The following is a 19,603-nucleotide window of genomic DNA, read 5'->3' on the forward strand; positions in this document are numbered from 1 at the left end:
GGTAAGGAAATAAATCTCCATGTACCAAAAAGTGCCATCAAAAAACCATAAATAGGTGGCGCTACAATACCTAGAATACTTGAACAAAAAAATCAAATCATAGACAGCGCACTTCACTCCGTCAATAGCGCCTAGGTTCTTAGTTACTCTAGCGCTACTCTGGAGAGATTTGGAACTATTATGTATAGCTGACAGCCGGACACTTTTGCAACAGTTCTACCATAAGAGATGTCACTCCTCTTAATTCCACACTCCATAACTTAGGTATTAAGGAACTATTCAAACGTCACCGGTGATCGCAGAACTGGCAGTTTCCTCGCTCTGTCTGAAGTACTTTTGTGGCACAACGAGGAAATGCTGACAGCATCTGCGGCACCATGCCGCAGTGGGATAGTTTTTAGTATTTTATTTAAAGATTAGTATTGTTTATTTTTAGTGTGTATGTGTTTAATATTAGTAAATTAGTTATTAGGAAATAAATACTTATACTGAATTATATTAATTTTATTTCCAGCTACCTTGTCCGCCTGGGAGAGCTGGACCTCGCCCGTGACGATGAGGGCGCGACTCCCGTGGACGTGCTCATCAAAACCCTAGTCAAACACCAGGAGTACAGTCCCAAGTCTTTCACGAATGACATCGGCATCCTCGTTCTATCTCGCAACGTGCAGTTTACAAGTAAGACTATATATACAATACAATACAATACAATACAAATCCTCTTTATTGCACAATCTCTGAAAAAAAATGTACATGGAAACACATAAAAACATGAAGATAGAGGTAAACAACAGGCGGCCTTATCGCTACAGAGCGATCTCTATATATTATACTCTATCTTTAGTTATTTAAATAAAAGTAAACAAACAATTTGTAAAATTTCGTATAGTTTACATTTAGTGGTTACACAACCAAATACAAATTCACCTGAATCTGTTACCGAGCGACCTGACTTTAACCTACACTATTTGATCATGTCATGTTATCATCTACCCTCAACTGGCTTAAGGAGCCATTTGAGGGTAGATTTTGTTTACTTTTATTTAAGTACCTAAAGACACAAAGTATAGACATTTCCCGCAAATCTACAATCATTGTGCCTATTTTGCGTGAAAAACGAGGTAGCGCTACTCAAACCTCCCCAGTTTCTCCATCATGAAACCTAGCAAGGATTTTCTATATAATTACTTCTACCTGCTTGTAGTCCAGAAGAATTTGTTTTGTTGTTTAACTTACTCTGTTTCCATGTACACTCTGCAGCTCTTCACATGGAGCTATCTAAGTAAGGCCCATAATTGTTCTAACTAAACAAAATGCTCTAAAGAAAGGTATTTAGGGGCACAGTTAGTAGTCGGATTTATAAATAATGATTCGATAAAGTACCAAGGTGTCCAGGTAAAAACAAGTGACCTGGTAAACAAATTACTAAATCCATTAACGGCCTGTCACTTGTTTCAGACTTGATCCAGCCCATCTGTATCCCGCGCAGCGGCGACCTGCGCTCACGCAGCTACGAGAACTACACGCCGCTCATTGCCGGGTGGGGTGACACGGAGTTCCGTTAGTATTATTCTTTATTTTCCTTTTAACCCTGCATAATAAATAGTTGATAAGTGAATCTCGTTATGAATATCACTGTAGGTGGATTTGTCCCCATATAATATGTATTAATTGTTTTTTCAGGTGGTCCGTCCGCCACACACCTCCAAGTGCTACAACTGCCCGTTCTCAGCAACGACTTCTGCGCTCAAGCATACTCAGCGTACAAGGCGCAAGTGATTGATCAACGCGTGCTGTGCGCCGGCTTCAAGAAGGGAGGGAAGGACGCCTGCCAGGGGGACAGTGGAGGGCCGCTCATGCAGCCTATTGTAAGTACTCTATTCTAACTGTTACTCGTACAAGGTGCAAGTGATCGATCAACGCGTGCTGTGCACCGGCTTCAAGAAGGGAGGGAAGGACGCCTGCCAGGGGGACAGTGGAGGGCCGCTCATGCAGCCTATTGTAAGTACTCTATTCTAACTGTTACTCGTACAAGGTGCAAGTGATCGATCAACGCGTGCTGTGCGCCGGCTTCAAGAAGGAAGGGAAGGACGCCTGCCAGGGGGACAGTGGAGGGCCACTCATGCAGCCTATTGTAAGTACTCTATTCTAGCTGTTACTCGTACAAGGTGCAAGTGATCGATCAACGCATATTATGCGCTGGCTTCAAGAAGGGAGGGAAGGACGCCTGCCAGGGGGACAGTGGGGGGCCGCTCATGCAGCCTATTGTAAGTACTCTATTCTAACTGTTACTCGTACAAGGCGCAAGTGATCGTTCAACGCGTGCTGTGCGCCGGCTTCAAGAAGGGAGGGAAGGACGCCTGCCAGGGGGACAGTGGGGGGCCGCTCATGCAGCCTATTGTAAGTACTCTATTCTAACTGTTACTCGTACATGGCGCAAGTGATCGATCAACGCGTGCTGTGCGCCGGCTTCAAGAAGGGAGGGAAGGACGCCTGCCAGGGGGACAGTGGGGGGCCGCTCATGCAGCCTATTGTACGTACCACTTTAATAATTCTGACTAGTATAAAGTTGCCAAAAACATTTTTCTATGATGCTAAATTGCAAATTGTTGTGACTGTCCATGCGTCCAGATTTGAAGAAGACAAACTAGTCAACCGTGTGTATTTGACCCAAGCTTTCTATGATTGACAATAAGATAGGTAACTACTGAAGTTTTCCATCACGAATAGGGTAGGGTATGGAAACTTATCTTCGCTGAAGAAAACTTCTCTTCGCTGGTGACATGAGTACATTCAAAGACATCATCAACATCCTAGAATCTCTAACAGTGTTTAACTTTCGTGTCCGTATTTAGTTTTTTATTGAATTTAACCAATATTTTCCTTTTCCAGTACAACAGCGAAACGCGAACCACATTCTTCTACCAGATCGGCGTAGTGTCCTACGGGAAGAAATGTGCCGAGGCGGGCTTCCCTGGCGTGTACACTAGGGTCACCAATTTCGTGCCCTGGATAGAAGAGACTGTGGCGAATAATTGAACCGATAGGAAGTAGTAATTAGCAACTACACTCCATGAATGTTTTGCGGGATAAATGTTTGACCAGAAAGTAAAGAGCTATATACAGAGAGTTGAGTATATATGTATAGTGTATTCACAAAGGGCGGAATGGGATAGGCTATTAAACTAATAGTTAATAGTGCGTTACTTGATTCCATGTATACAACGATCGTCCGTGAATCGCTAATATCATAATCAAATTGGCAGTTTAATTCCCTGGGGTACAAAGGCTAAAAACTGCAATAAAACTACATTTGCCTCGGGATAGTTTTTTTAGCACTCTGTTATAGGGAGCGTGCATGAACTGTAGGAGGCAGCACAGTAGCCGTCAGATTTTTGGCGCGAGGCGTAAATGTGATGTTTTTTGTTCCGATGTAGCCCACAAGATGGCAGAACCTACTATGCACAAGAAAACACGTGATGTGTACATGTGCATGTTTATGGTTCCGATTCAGGCCACAAGATGGCAGACTCTCCAACGCGCACGGTTCCTATAGCTCTCTGTTCTTTGATTCTAGAGTACTTAAGTAATCTATACCGTTTATTCAGTTGCAGTATAATAATTTAAACTTAAACTTTTATAACATATACTGTCACGAAAACTAGGCGAAATTTACGTCAAATCTCAAATTCATAGGTTGTATATACAATAGTTATAATGTTATTATGTTTTATGAGTCATACATAGGAGTGTATGTGTAATATTATTGAACTTGCAATTCGTATCTTGTGAAAAGGAACTTAACAAATTCGATTAAGGCCATTATTTAATCCAACGTTAAAATAGAAAAGCTATCATATTTTTTACTTCATACCTATTAAATGTTTATATTGTGTCCACAATATAAGATTAAAAATTATCTATATTTCTATCCAGTATTTTTGACTGTAAATCAATACATTATAATTGTTTGTTATAATAATATTTATTTATTAGTATAAGTAGGCATTTAAATTAAGCTTATGTGTAGTAAGGTAGCTTGTGTGTAGCTTTAATTTAGGTTTTTTTTATGAAATCAGGATTTATGTTTATGCACTCAGTGATATTAAAGTTTATTTTATAAATATAATACCGTATTTTGATGTATACCTCTCTAGTACCATAATCTTATCTTCTCACATTCCGATTAATGTGTTGTTCAAAACAGATTTCCTCGTTTTACCTCGTTTAATCACAACGGTTTTAATAGTTTTATACTAATTAGTCATCATGTTTTGTGTTAAATAGTAAAGTATGTTTGTTTTTAAATTAATAAAATAGATTGTATTCCATTGTTAATAGGCATTAAAAATGTATACTTGCCTATTCATTCTATCTCGTAAAACGTGCAATATATGATGTTCTTTTACAAATTTGTTATTAGTTACTTGCAACGTACGAGTACGGTTCCCACCGAGCGGGCCGATTCGGAGCGCATTTCACATTAGTACGATCGCAAGCCATTTCACATTAGGTCGGCTGCTCGCGGACGCGGACGGCTCCGGACGGATTCCATTGCTACTGCCATACATAATGTATAGGCACATTGAAAATGTGCTCCGGCGCGGCCCGACTCCAGCCGGTGGGAATCGAATATTACTCGTCGAGCAAGCTGCACGAGCAAGTAATGTCAAAATTATAATAGAATCAAACTAAGATAAGTTGGCACCGATTTGAGCCCAGACGGTGCACGGGTTATTTTAAACGTCCATCTTCTATGAAGTTATGTTCACTTGCACTTGCTATATCTTGGTCTAACTCTAGATCAAATAGGGGGTATTACTGCAATGTTCTGCCGCCAGAGCGCAGCACTGGCACATATTGTAAACTGTAAACCATAGAGTAACTTATACATAATGCCTTATACAGTTTTTTGAGTAATTTTTCACTACGCCTTTGACACGGCGGTTTGTTTACAGAGTACAAATATTTAAAAACTATATAGAAAACACCCATGACTCAGGAACAAAATATCTAAGTCCATCACAGGAATAAATGCCTTAGCAGGATTTCATCCCGGGACCATCGGCTTCATATGGTCACTACCCACTAGGCCATACAGGTCGTCAAATATATGGTTTTTAGCCACTTGTAAAGAGAAGGCAGTGTGACTTGGACGTACAATGATCACTTGCGTCTCTATTTAAGTGCTGGATTATTAGATGTACGAGACCATCGAAGTGCAGGATTATCGAGATATCTCTGTGTGTCTTGTCGCAAGTGAGCATTTTTCTTCCGTTCGAAGGTTTAAGAGGATGTTATTCCATATACCTAATAATTATATAAAAAAGTGGCGGTGACATAATCGGACAGACAGACGGACATGACGAATCTATAAGGGTTCCGTTTTTTGCCATTTGGCTACGGAACCCTAAAAATGACCAAAATACAAACGAAGTAGCCAGAGCGCCGGAAGATACATTAGTTAGTGATCGCCGCTATCTCCCGATATGGCGATAAGCCTCGATAAGCTCAATTCATCGACGCAAGTCCATGGAAACGAATGTGTTTTGATCGGTGACAGTTCTCATGCGTAGTATAGAAGTAGATCCTATCCACACTAGATAAAAATCTAGTGTGAAATAGGAATTAGAGTGTAAGTGGTCTAGGAATTGGTGTGAAGTGATAATGGCAGCTTCTGGTAAGTGGGACAATGTTATCCACTTTGTTTATACTTAAGGATAGTGAAATTAGTAGAAAACACCTAGCAGAAGGCCTAAGCTCTAGAGCTATAAAGTTAACACGTAACCCTTTGAATGACACGAGTGGTAGTGAAAATAGAGCCAAAAATGCGTTTATGCGAAATTTAAGAAACTTAGTACGTAATAAATATGACAAACCGAGAGCATGTAACTATTGCGGACAAAGAACGCGAAAGTACCTAATACCACGAATATTTATCAGTATTCCCCTGGAAAGTGACTGCCCATCTAAACAAATATTTAAAAAGAAGTTAAAAATAACATTATTAGAGAACTCTGCGAAACGGAACCCAAGTAAATAATTAGATAGAATAGAAACTGATTCACAATTAGGTTTCTTCTTTCTTCTTTTCATCCTGTTACCCCCTGCTGGGGTGTAGGGCTCGAACCATTTTCTTCCACTGACTCCGGTCCTGGGCAGCTTGGGTAACCTCCTCCCACCCCATCCCCAATACACCCAACTCTTAGGTTACACACACAACAGGCTCACAATTAGGTTTAGTGCATTATTATAGCTTACCTAGTTTATGTAAGCGAACACAATAGGTTAAGAAACGAGTGTTTTAATTCGTCAACAAATTGTTCTGCAGTTTGGCGAAATATCAAAGCTGTAAAATTTGTTTATTGTGTATGTTAGAAAAAAATTATCTAAGCGCTAAAGGTGCTACTACTAAAGTTTTTATTGTTATATTTAGATAAAAACCAGGGCGGAATAAATATGAAATTCAAAGGAACAAAAAAAATTTGTGATTTTTCGTCGAGTTACGAAAATACCGTACGTTTTAGTAACTCAGTTTAAGGTTTTTATGAGATGTAGACCATACGAAGAAATAGCTTTTATAGAATAGGGAACTCTATCAATCCACAAAACAAAATGAGAAAAAAAAGATAGCAAAAACAATTCATTTTATGTCATGTAAAACAATTTTAAGATTGTTCTACCCTCAAACTAAGCATAGCTTGTACTGTGAGTACTAGGCGATGAATCACATACTTACATATCGTTCATAACTTTTTTTTTTTTATACTACTTCGGTGGCAAACAAGCATACGGCCTGCCTGATGGTAAGCAGTCTCCGTAGCCTATGTACACCTGCAACTCCAGAGGAGTTACATGCGCGTTGCCGACCCTAACCCCACCCCCCTCGTTGAGCTCTGGCAACCTTACTCACCGGCAGGAACACAACACTATGAGTAGGGTCAAGTGTTATTTGGCTCTAGTTTAAGTTTGTGGTTATATCAAAAATACACGCTGTATTATATGTATGAATGTTTAATACGCAGCTTCTGCTTTAATTTCCTAAATCTTGATTCTTGCACATGGAACATGTAGCATGTACTTAGGTAAATCTTATTACGTTCGAGTAATTTCTATTAGCCCACGCTTTTATGTAATTCAGCCGTTCAGTACCCCTAGTAGTACGTGTTTTTGTTTTAATAACTCTGACAAATATTCATGATGACCAAAGAAATGAATGCCCTTAACTGGATTCGCAAAAACTCACGCAAACTCTATAGAAAGTATGGTGTGGATTCTTTGGTGTGGATTCAGTGGATGTGTCATGGATCAAGTGATTAATGTGGGCATTATATATTATATATATAATGCCCGGGCATTATGAATAATGGCAAGCTGTATCGGGCCAAGTGATAAATTATTATCTGAACTTCATTATTTATCACATTGTCTGAGCCGTTTGTGCAACTGCGAGCAACCAGCACGATCTGTACCCCTAGTGTAAATATTTTCGACAGCGAAACGTGACGTACGCGTTTGCGTTAAGTCTCATTTTGTATGGGTTTTTGAACAGCGCGCCAAGCGGGACGTTTTGGAAAGTCAAAAATCTCATACAAAATGACACTTAACGCAAACGTGTACGTCACGTTTCGCTATCGACTAAATTTACACTAGGGGTACAGATCGTGCTGGTTGCTCGCAGTTGCACAAACGGCTCAGACAATGTGATAAATAATGAAGTTCAGATAATAATTTATCACTTGGCCCGATACAGCTTGCCATTATTCATAATGCCCGGGCATTATATATAATGCCCACATTAATCACTTGATCCATGACACATCCACTGAATCCACACCAAAGAATCCACACCATACTTTCTATAGAGTTTGCGTGAGTTTTTGCGTTAAATGGCCTCATAGCCTAGTCCGAATCCAGTTAAGGGCATTCATTTCTGTGGTCATCACGAATATTTGTCAGAGTTATTAAAACAAAAACACGTAATTGCCCCCTGTGATAAGATAATAAAAGATAAATATCTAATTATTATTCATTAGCTAAAATCCGTTTATCAAACACGTGACGCTTACGTACATACTACGACTCTGGACAAGTACACTGTTTTTATTAGAAAACAATTGCACGTCTAACATTTCTGCAAAATATTCATGACATTCTATTTGGCCACAAAATTGACTCCAAGATTGAGTCCCCCACTGTACTGGTCACTTTTTTGAGTGTATTGGTATCCATTTCAATTTACTATAAAAAAGAACTTATTTCCTTTCAGTGAGTAAATAGTACTCAAAAGTCTCAAAACAGATATTAAATGGCCTTGCATTACATTTGTTCCTTTAAATGTGCTGGCTGAGATACGCTGTTTGTGGAGACTGGTCTGTTTAAGCTAACTTTATTTTTGAGTATCATTACAGTGAGACACCTCATTCGGTTCTCGTATGTTTATTTTATCTTAATTAATGTTTTAATTATACTGAATTTTGACTCTTAGAGACTCTATACATCTCTAATGATAATTTGATAAAAAATCATTTAGTTCTGACATTTAGAGATATTTACACGTCTAAATAATTTTAGTTTTTTTTTTGTAACTTTTTGTGTTTTAGTATTATTATTATTTTAGTTTTTTATGGAATTCGACATTTATGAGACTTTTTACATCTCTAACAAGGAAAGGTACCCAACTGTCCGGTTCCGATTTGATTTATATTTATATATGTTATAGAGTAGTCTAAAATACGGACACGTATTTTTTTTAGCTGTCCAAACTCAACCTATTGGTAGAAATTGTCCTCCAAATCCAAAGTACTAAAAAATTACTAAATCTTCTAACTCCTATAGAAAGTGATGCTCAAGCAACTTGCTAGGTAATGGCTGGTTTGAGTATATGTTTGAGAGCAGGAAAAAATAATGAGCACGTGTTTTGTTATATCGGCTGAAACTCTATAACTATAATTGTTGATGTGCTTGTATATAAATTCCATGTTGACGTGTAAAAGTGCCCTTGTGGCCTATTTGCTGAATAAATGTTGAAGTTGAAGTTAAATATTCCCTAATTGCAGGTGTCCCACAGCCGCTACTCAAGCTATGGCACCTTCTCAGCACATACATCCTGACGACACCCTTCTTCGGCCTCTGTCTCCAGGGCGCTCTACTGATCCTTGTGCTTCTCGACACCAATGTCACCCTGTTGCTCAAAAGAGAAGCAGCTATGGGCCATGTGCTGGAGAGTACTCATGGTAAGGCTCGTCGAATACTAACACGCTTTAGTTATTAACCCATTCATGGCCACGAACCGCGAAGCGTACACAACACGCCGGGCCACCATACAAACCGTTTTCAGCTAAAACGTGTGACTCAGCTTATGGGTCTCGGGGCCTGGCGCGAACGTCAAAGAAATTGCCGCTTATGAATCCGGTCCGTTGGACAATATTATGCAACATTTTTACTAACCAACTGTTTACTGTTCATATTAAAATATATATATATTTACTAATTTGTTGATATTTGTAAGAAACTAAGAATGAACATTTTAAAGCCTGATCAGAAATAGATGATCATTGTCAAGAGGGCGCTGTTATTTTCATATAATATCCATAGCCAAGGTCACAAAAATCAAAAAATACGAAATCACTGAAGAGCACAGAGAGGAGCATAAAGTCGCCAACGAATAAATCGTGACTAAATATAATTTCCCATGTTACTCTAAAATACATCCTAATAGAGGGGATGGGGTGAATCATTTCTTGAGTTTATGTCAAAAATACCACGTTAAAGATAATACCGCCGCTAAATCCGCCGCCGCCCAGGTGCATCCATTGTTTATTGTCCAAGTGTCTCCGATAATCTTACATGTGGCCGGTCATGAACTTTGTTTTGGTAAACGTCATTATAATATAAACAATAGAGCACTTAAAATGTATTATAGTAGGTACTTATTACCACGAAAATGTTTAGAAAAATCTTTTCTTTTAAATATTTCTCACACACTATTGCGGTAATACAATATACCATTTAGTTGGTGACTGTTTAAGCCGCCCTGTTTTTATAATGAAACAAAAAAATATTGGCATGGTAATAAGTTTGGTCCTTAGAAATGTTGCTTGCTACCATCCAAACAGTAATCCATTGTAAAAAGGTAGAATTTGCAACGAGTTTCGTCATGAAATAAGCTTTAAAACCAAGTTATAAAGTTTATTTTTGCGTGCTATGAAGATATGTGTAGTTTTTACAATTAGCGCCAGGCCACGGTGACCCATACCTTGAGTCATGTCAATAACTTCAGGCATAAATATATTTTTGATATTTTTGAAATGTAGATTTATCCATTTGCTTGGGACACGTATGTATCTCGAATTTCAGAATATTTACTATATTACACTTCCAGTAAACCAAACTTGAATATTCTAGACCCTGTTTCACTAAAAAAAAACATGTTTACAATTATGTTTTTCAACATGCCTTATAAATATCAAATATCAAATATCAAACATTTATTCAGCAAATAGGCCACAGGGGCACTTTTACATGTCCATTTTTACAAACAATAAATTAAAAAAAAAAAACAATTACAAATATTGAATCTATGAAATAATAAAATAAAGATGGTTGTTAGCTCAAATTATACTTATATTATTTCGTCATATTACGTTTTGTTTATGACGAAATCAGAATTTATTCACGACTCACATGTGAGTCACGGGCCCTGCGCGACTGTTTGAACATGACCCATACGCTGAGTCACGGGCCCTGAATGGGTTAAATATATTCTTTCGCTGGGCATTTTCTGTTATCTTAAAACAAATGAATGAATTTCTTCAGAAAGTGCTAAGAAATCAATAACTTTGATACCGGTGGGTTGTTGTTGTCAAGCGGACATCTTCTTAGTTTGTAGCTAAATATGGCTCTTTTCTTATTTTAAGAATATATTGTCCTTCTACTAAATATTCAAATATAAATATTTATCTAAATGTTTATTTCTATGGACTTTCAGACTGGGTGACTATCGGCGCTGGCTTAGTAGAGTTTGGTCTAGGCGCGCTCATTGCGTGGTGTGGCCAAGCCAGAAAAAACTTCGCCCTATCTTTTTGGCTAACAGCGGCCGCTGCAGCCGGCCTGCTTGTGCTAGCCTTTCCTTTTAAAGACACTCCTGACTCCACTGTGGGTAAGTTCTGAGGCTATTAACCTAACCTGATTCTTGGTATTTCTCATTTATGTCTGCGGTCAGCCTAGCGACAGTAACGATTCACCTCGCTTCAACAAGAAGTACGCACAAAACTAGTTTTTATTAGGGTGAGATCCATTTTTCAGCATCGAGATGCATTTTATGTATGACAAATCGCTCGATTTGATGCTAAATGTTTTTTAATTAAAGGAAAATTTAAAAAATTTAACTGCTTTAGAACGAGATTCGATAAAGATAGTTTATTATCCAAGTAGGCATATTACAATGCGCTTATGAACGTCAAATAAAGCTACACCGGCTCTAACCCTGCACCTCTGATCCGAGATTTAAATCCCCCCTCAATTGGAGGAGGGTATCCCAATATGGACCGGCAAGAAACTCGGCGGGACACATCTTTTCAAAACTTTACATCTTATAACTAACATGCATAACACCGGTTGAATTGCTTTAAGGCGTCCGCTAGCTGCCGTGCTCTTCAACTTTGTGTAGAAAATATCCGATGATCACCGATCAGTCACAGACGTTGAGACGTTGTCTGAAGCCTATTACTTCTTTTTTACAGAGCTATGCGGTGGCGAAGAAATAACCTCGTACTACAAGAGCACAGAAAGCCCCGAAGATGATCCCTGGGTCCCTCGCGTCACCATGCTGTGTCTGACTGCCGCGTTTTGCGTCCTTGCGCGTTTGAGTCTTTTCGCGCATGGCTTCGTTTACGTAGACGATCATGAGCCTGAGCATGGAGCATACCATTATGGTGAGTCAGAGTTCACCCGATATTATAAATAGAGACAATGTTATTTCGAATAATATTTTTAATGTAATAGATAATGCATTGCGATGTTGGTACCAACATACCTACTAGCGTAACAAAGTCTACCTGACTCTAAAACCCATAACTTCAATCGTGCAATCCGAGCCTGTCAGTACTTATTATAGGTAGATTATGATGTAGGGTAAGTTGTAACGACGTAATAACAAAATTAAAAACAAAATAAAGCAATATAAGCAGCGGTCGTGGTTTCGTTGTGCATTTCCCAATACTTTTACATGGCGCAGCCGGTAGGATTAACAAACTAACACCTAAATTGAAGTGAGTCTAGACATTAATCAAAATATACTCAATTTGTTTTCCAGGAATACTGATCACAATCCGTCTCTCCCTGGGTCTAAATGGTGTCAACTGGCTGACCCCGTCCTCCACTCGGGACGTGTGGTGGCACGCCCATCTGTCCTTATGCATGCTGACAATAATGTTCGCGATACTCTTCACTCTGTTTCCAAGACGCAAGATCCAGCATAAGGGAGATGGTGAAATGGTCAGCAAAGGTAAGTGAACTCACACCGTCACAGTGTGGTGGCATTCTCATCTGTCCCTCTCCATGCTGACGATTATGTTCGCGATACTACTGTTCACTCTGTTCCTGAGACGTAAGATCTTGAATAAAATATAGAATATAATAAGATGGTGAAATGGTCAGCAAAGAAAGGTAGGCCAATGGCTACATTCCAATTTCGATAGGAATATCAATTGTTTAGGTTAAGTTAGGTTAGACACTGATTTTGAAATTTCCTACAGCAATTGTTTATTTATAAATACGTGGGGCAGAATTCTAGAGAAACATTTGCGGTTAGCCAGTGGTATGTTTACTACAAGGGCTATGTACCGCAATATGAGGTGAATAGGGATTTAGGGGGCAGAAGGGGGGTACTTTGAGTTTCTGGTTCAGGTTGCTCTAAGAGTAATTTTATTATACTTTTAGGCATATTTTTTCCTTATGGGGCAACACTGATTAGCCAAATTATAACATTATAAGTGGAAGGCATAAGATATGGGTCCAGGACCGGAACCAGGGCAGCGGGGACCCATCATGCGTGATGCGGCAGAGGAGCGATAGGGATGAGCGAAGAGTGGGACGGAGAGCGCTTGATTCGCTCTCCGTCTAATCTAATCAGCAAGCTTATCCGATATTTACAATCCGAATGTTTTACTTATAAGTGTTTTTATGTAAGTACTAATATAGGATGTAAGTTGTTTTGATTAACTAATAAAAAAAATTAATTTAATTTAATTCACTCCATACATTTTCCCATCTCACCCTATTGCTATACCCTATAGCCCCAACTACGAGGTGAGGTGGGATTTCGCACTATTCTGTGTTTATCTTTAGAATTATGAAATTAAACAATAGATAATCATTAAAAAACTAAAATTCACACGGCTGGACTATTTTTTATGTATAAAAATCAACGTGCCACACGTATAAATATTTTTTGTCGAGGTTTAAATGTCGGCTTTGTTCCTAGTCACTCCATTTTATGGTACTTAAGGTGTCAATATCTACCAATAACGTCTAATTATGGACTCACAAAATGGAATGACAGGGGGAAAACCGACTTTGGGCTGAATATGTAACCCAGAATAAACGTTATGATCTGTTAATAAGATCCGTGTACTTATATTATATTACAGAATTCTTCTCAACACTGGGCCGCGTGCTCCGCAACAAGATAGTTTTGGTCCAGAGTATCGCGCTCGCATTTCTCTCGGCCGCTGTGTTCGGCTTCGTGCGATTTGACGACGACATTGTCGAGGTTTGTTAAATATGTATCACATATACCAATAGATCATGAGACCTTCAACATCTTGACAGATGATTTAATCAGCGTCTTTGCGCAAGAAACACGATCTATACTGATGTTTGACAGCGAAAGACAAAATACTAGTATTTCTTTGCCAGTAAGTATTTATACTCGCTTTTAAAAACAATACACATGGTTCATTGCTAGTGAACTAGGTGTGTGTTCGGTTTCACCTCAGTAGGTACCCCTAGTGTAAATGTAGTCGATAGCGAAACGTGACGTACGCGTTTGCGTTAAGTCTCATTTTGTATGGGTTTTTGAACAGCGCGCCAAGCGGGACGTTTTGGAAAGTCAGAAATCTCATACAAAATGACACTTAACGCAAACGCGTACGTCACGTTTCGCTGTCGAAAATATTTACACTAGGGGTACTGAGCTTTATTGTCAACTATACATTTTTAGGAAAGCTAAAGTAAATTGTTGCGTTTCAGGCTCAATTTCACATTGAAACCAAACGACAGGACCCGCGCGCTTCGCGCCAAGTCACCAACATTTTCCGAACTTTGGTCATCGTTTTCTTCGTCATGGTAAGTTTTAATTTACCACGGTAAGTGTATTTAGGTTTTTCTTGGTGTATTTTGATGTTTTAGAGGCATTTGGCACGTAAACATCCGATCCGACTCTAGCCCCCTGTATTTACATGTATGTGCTAGGTATATAATCTCTATTTTATAGAAGTTTCTCAGCAGCTCCCCACATCAAAATTTAATACATCCTTTACGAAATGTTTTATGTAAAGTAAATAATCTGAACCTATATCTGGCTGTAACGACTATTTACAACGCGATCATTGCCATGTTTGCGGTTAACCAATGGCATTGTTTCCAAAGGTGTGCTTTTATTTAATTATCTCAACACGCTAAATAGCATTCTTCCTCATTTTGCCACCGCACTCGTGGCGGCTTGAAAATGGCGTCCTGTCGACGGTTACGCTGCGTTAGTGTGGTGTCTAGTTTGATGTTGCAGTGCATGGCCCCGTCATACCGCCCTGTATCGCCGTCTTCTACTGTTTCCCTGCTAGTATCAAAATCCTTGAGTTTCTACGCTTCCAGATATTCCGCACCCGTTTCTCCGGCCGTCGGAGCGACGGCGTGAAGGCAACGACGTCGGCGCGCGTCGGCGGTATCGTGGCGATAGCAACCGCTGTGCCCTTAGTGGTGATCAGTCTTCTGAGCTGCAACATTGGAGACATAGCCGGGAGCAATGCGGAGTACGGGCTGCCGGTGTGCAGTATGCAATGCGGGTATGTCCGAGAAATCGAAGGGTATTTTCAATCTTGGGCAAGTCCCATGAGAGCTAGTTTAACCCGTGTGTATTGTGGAGTGTAGATAGCAACTGCGGTGCATCAGCTTTTTGGGCTGCCCCAAAAAGCTGATGCACCGCAGTTGCTATCTACACTCCACAATACACACGGGTTAAACTAGCTCTCATGGGACTTGCCCAAGATTGAAAATACCCTTCGATTTCTCGGTTCCAGTTCGAGTTCCAGTTGCAGAACTGGAGAGCAATGCAGAGTACAAACAGCCGGTGTGCATTATGCAATGCGGGTATATAACCCAAGTAATGAAAGGGTATTTTCAAGCTTGGGCTCATTCAGAGTGTTCAAGAAATTTCTGTCCCGGCAATGTACTAACTATATTCACTTCGTAGGTGTTCAGCAGACAGTTACGGCTTCAGCCCGGTGTGCACGATCAACACTACCACTACGTACTTCTCGCCGTGCCTCGCTGGCTGCCATGAGGTCGAGGATCTCAACGGATTTCTGTAAGTAGAATTTCCAAATTCGAACATTATGTTTTATTTGTGTAATAATGTCCTATAATATTTATTTATTTATTTATTTATTTCACCGCCTATCAGCTCATTTTGTTAAATCTAGACCCTTTCAACATTTTTTGGGATCGGTTCCGGAAAGTATTTGTGTAGGTAGTTACAGCCAGAAATTATGCTCCAATATCCCTTAATTTCGGGTATCATTCTCAATGTCAGGGCAACACAAACCAGCGTCTTTTACTCCTCTAGGTACATATGGCATACATTATTACACAAACTTATATCTTTTTTTAATACCACGTCGGTGGCGAACAAGCATACGACTCGCCTGATGGTAAGCAGTCACCGTAGCCTATGGACGTCTGCAACTCCAGATGTGGTACATACACGTTGTCGACCCTATATTTATTATAGTTTAGCATGTTCTGTTTTATCTAATCAAAGTTGAAGAAAGTGTGCCTTACAGTGCAGTACACTCATAATAACACTGTTATACATAGGTCTGTAAGATAAGATAAGATATCATTTATTGCATAATTATAGGTGTACAACTTATAATAGATATTTTGGTAGTATCGCTATAATTTGCCTGTCAGGCGTACAATATAATTTTACTTAAATCTAGATGAACTATTTACAATGTTTGTATTTGCCATATGTAGGCATGGGCATGTAGTTTTCTTTGTCGACAATAGGCTTGTAACACCGCCGGAGTTAACTGGAGCTATAAGCGTCGACAGGCGTACGCTTCCCACTACGTATAGTAACTAACTTACAGGAAACATGTCAAATATAAAAGAATAAAAATTAAGAAACAAAAATAAAAAAATACGATTCATATATAATTTTAAATTAACTAATGTCATATTCAGGTAAAAAGTAAGTAACATGTCCCTCATAAATTCATTAATCCCTGTAATTATTATTTAATCAATTTTTGTGACACTGAAGCATGCCATGACAACCAGTGCCTCACAAATGGCGAGTCAAGTCGATCTGCGACTACCTCTAGTAGAGCGCTGCCGCTGGCGCGCATGTGGCAGACTGCTGACATAGCCCTCTTGCGCATGGTAGCGTAAAACCAATCCACGCGCGCCTCCGCGAACATACCCGAGGCGCTGCAAAACCGTGGTAACCACAGCAGCCCCTAAAGGCGTCGTTGTATTGAACACGGAGAGCGTTGTATGCCCTTTGTGTATACTTAACCCACAGGCTGCAGGTGTAGAAAGTTGTGCAATATGCACGGACCAGTGTGACTTTTACGTTATACGAGCAGCTGGCAAAACTACGGGCTATCATATTGCCACGTACTGACAACGCTCTCCGTACCTATAAAAAGTTGATCTATCTTACAGATTGTTCTCTGAATGTTCGTGCGGAGGCGGGCGGGCGGCGCGCGGGGCGTGCTCCCTTTCGGACTGCGGGCTTGTCTTCAACATATACCAGCTGCTGTTCGCGCTGGTGCTGTCCATGGCCGGTGAGGACTCATGCTTCTTTTTTATTGTTTGGAATGTAGAAGACCAGCACCGACAAGCTATTATTGTTTTCTTTTCACGACCGGTCTGGCCTGGTCTACCTATGAAGCCGATGGTTCTGGATTCGAATCCCGGTAATTTATTTGTGTAATAAGCACAGATATTTGGTCCTGAGGCATGAAATATGGATGTTTTCTATATACATACAAGTACTTATACATATATCTGAGTACCCACAACACAAGCCTTCTTGAGCTTACCGTGGGACTTAGTCAATTTGTGTAAGAATGTCCCTATAATATTTATTTATTCGCAACGACAAGAGATGTTTTTTTTTAATTTCGTTAATTTTCAGAGCAAAAAAATACGGAATGTTTCAGGAGCTGCCCTCCTAATGCAGGGTATGGTGATCGTCCGGTCCGTGCTGGCGGAAGACAAAGCTGTGGCCCTCGGCACCTCGTTCGCGGTCACAGCTCTCCTATCCCACATACCAGGCTACATGCTTTATATGCTGATTAGCAGTGAGTATTACCATCGACTTACTGGTTAGTATCCAGGCTAGCCCTTAGAAGCAGTGGCCCTTGGCACCTCGTTAGCGGTTACCGATCTCCTGTCCCACATGCCTGGCTACATACTCTTCATGTTGATTAGCCGTGAGTATTACCAACAACTTCCTAGTTAATCACCCTCTGGCCCTCAGGACAAAGCCGTGGCCCTCAAGACCTCGGTTGCGGTCACAGCTCTCCTGTCCCACATACCGGTCAGTTCCTTTTCAACAGCAAAACGCTTAGAGCCTGTTGCCTATGAGCCTGTGCACGACACTTCAATTGATATTGCATCCAGATAACACGTTTAAGCGCGTACGGTGCAATATTTGCATCGACGGCGCCAGCATAGGTTTTTACCTGTCTCTAGTTTTGTTCTATGAAATTTAGCTTAACCTTTTGAATGCCAAAAACACCGTAAGTCGTCGTTACTAGTCGTGCCCATAGCGCCGAGAATAACTATGGACTATGGTTATTGGTTAGGTGTTATTGCAGACGCTGTTAAAGTACCTTCACAATTGCGAGTAAGGTTTATCTACATTACGAGCTCCCTTGCGGTCAGGACCTTGGCTTTTGAGTTATGTTTGTGTTTATGATATACAGCGTTCGAAGGGTAAGGGCCGGCGCGTTGCACGCGTTTTACGGACGAGAGCATCTGATGCTGTGGCTCTAGTATCTCGGGAACGCGCACGTGCCTACTGGGTGTGCTGACTGAGTGGACAATCGATCGACGACCCGAAACAAGTGCAAACATAGGCAAGCAGCTAGCACGCTTCTCGAATCTCGTAGATGCTTGATGCAACGGTGTTCACTCGGCGCTGGTCGCTAGCCTTGCCACTGAAATTGTAAGAGAAAGAGGTCCTTGATCTTCAAACCCTTGAGTCCCGCGAATACGATATCGCGCCCAAAATGACGACGCCTATACAAAATTCTAAATTAAAACCCTCAAGACATTTTTTTGGCTGGCAAATATGACACTCCTGTCAACAGGGGTTAGCGACAATTCTTTTTCCCGAGACTCCTTCAATAAGTTTTTTTAAATTTTCAGACTTAAGCTGCGCATACACAGCTAACGGAGGCTGCCTCTTTCACTTCCCATCTCTTTGGTCTATGGCACTCCTTAGTGCAGGCTTCTCTGCTGTCTCGGGAGCGCTGAGTCTAGTCGCGAGTCGTCTGGCTAGATCAATATCATAGCATTAATTTAAGCAAACTAGTCACACGAACTTGGCCGGTGCCATTAGCAATTGCTATGGCCGATGACGGAGGGGAGGGGGAGGGGCATACATTTAGTTACCAATTGTATTCTCTAGGGCTTCCCTCCCCCCTGGCGACTGGTGTTAAGTTTCATGATGAGATCGTCGAACTATTTGACGGTAGGTTTGACGTTTGACTCTCTCAATACTCAGACAAGGTAAATAAGTCTATATCGACGTAAAAGCATAAATAAATAAATATTATAGGACATTATTACACAAATTGACTAAAGTCCCACAGTACGCTCAATATGGCTTGTGTTGTGGGTAAGGTAACTGCTCGACGCTGCACTAGTCATCGACATGGGCACTTTATTTCATGGAAATATAGGTTAAATTTGAACAACGAAGATTTTTCTGTATGCGAACTTAATCCTTGTCACTTTGACATAAAGTCCCCATGTCGAGTACTAGTGCAGCGTCGAGCACTAGTACTTCTACCTTACTTAGACAACGTAAAAGCATGTATTTCACGTTTGAGCAATTCACCTTTTTGTTTAATTTTAGGACAATTAGGTATAAAAGTGAGTAATCGTACCTAAATATTTATAGTCAGGGTTTTTTGCTCAAGTTTGTAAACCACGCAGATAGTTTTAAGTTAATTAAGGCCCATGGATACTTATAATTAATTTGTAAATAAATATTTTTTTGTGTCATATATTTTTTATTCACATCCCGCTATTTATCAGAGACCAGACTCATAATAACGACTATTCATCTCTAGATGAATGAAGT

General features: G+C 40.1%; 2 protein-coding genes across 3 annotated transcripts in view; both read left to right on the plus strand.

Moving 5' to 3' along the window:
- Positions 1 to 4,129, plus strand: part of LOC133531040 (venom serine protease Bi-VSP-like) — a 28,370-nt gene extending 24,241 nt beyond the window's left edge. For both annotated transcript variants that reach the window (XM_061869131.1, XM_061869139.1), the window contains 4 exons: positions 515 to 678; positions 1,459 to 1,560; positions 1,684 to 1,868; positions 2,893 to 4,129. In XM_061869131.1, coding sequence (XP_061725115.1) covers positions 515 to 678; positions 1,459 to 1,560; positions 1,684 to 1,868; positions 2,893 to 3,039 — 598 coding nt within the window. In that variant the 3' untranslated portion in view covers positions 3,040 to 4,129. The remainder of the gene's footprint in view (positions 1 to 514; positions 679 to 1,458; positions 1,561 to 1,683; positions 1,869 to 2,892) is intronic.
- Positions 4,130 to 5,013: 884 nt separating this feature from the next.
- LOC133531061 (solute carrier organic anion transporter family member 2B1-like) lies at positions 5,014 to 19,524 on the plus strand. The gene is made up of 12 exons (XM_061869159.1): positions 5,014 to 5,680; positions 9,060 to 9,236; positions 10,991 to 11,161; positions 11,745 to 11,936; positions 12,317 to 12,508; positions 13,653 to 13,774; positions 14,254 to 14,349; positions 14,875 to 15,065; positions 15,473 to 15,586; positions 16,951 to 17,072; positions 17,451 to 17,591; positions 18,664 to 19,524. The coding sequence occupies exons 1-12, from the start codon at positions 5,668 to 5,670 to the stop codon at positions 18,807 to 18,809; spliced, it is 1,677 nt and encodes a 558-aa protein (XP_061725143.1). The 5' UTR covers positions 5,014 to 5,667; the 3' UTR covers positions 18,810 to 19,524.
- Positions 19,525 to 19,603: the final 79 nt, after the last annotated feature.

Source organism: Cydia pomonella, chromosome 2 (assembly GCF_033807575.1).
Source record: "Cydia pomonella isolate Wapato2018A chromosome 2, ilCydPomo1, whole genome shotgun sequence".
Classification (NCBI taxonomy): Eukaryota; Metazoa; Arthropoda; class Insecta; order Lepidoptera; family Tortricidae; genus Cydia; species Cydia pomonella.

Excerpts from the sequence above, each read along its gene's own strand:
- LOC133531061 (XM_061869159.1), top strand. Across the intron at positions 11,937-12,316 it reads GCATGGAGCATACCATTATG|GAATACTGATCACAATCCGT; the intron begins GTGAGTCAGAGT and ends TTTGTTTTCCAG. Across the intron at positions 17,073-17,450 it reads GCTGGTGCTGTCCATGGCCG|GAGCTGCCCTCCTAATGCAG; the intron begins GTGAGGACTCAT and ends GGAATGTTTCAG.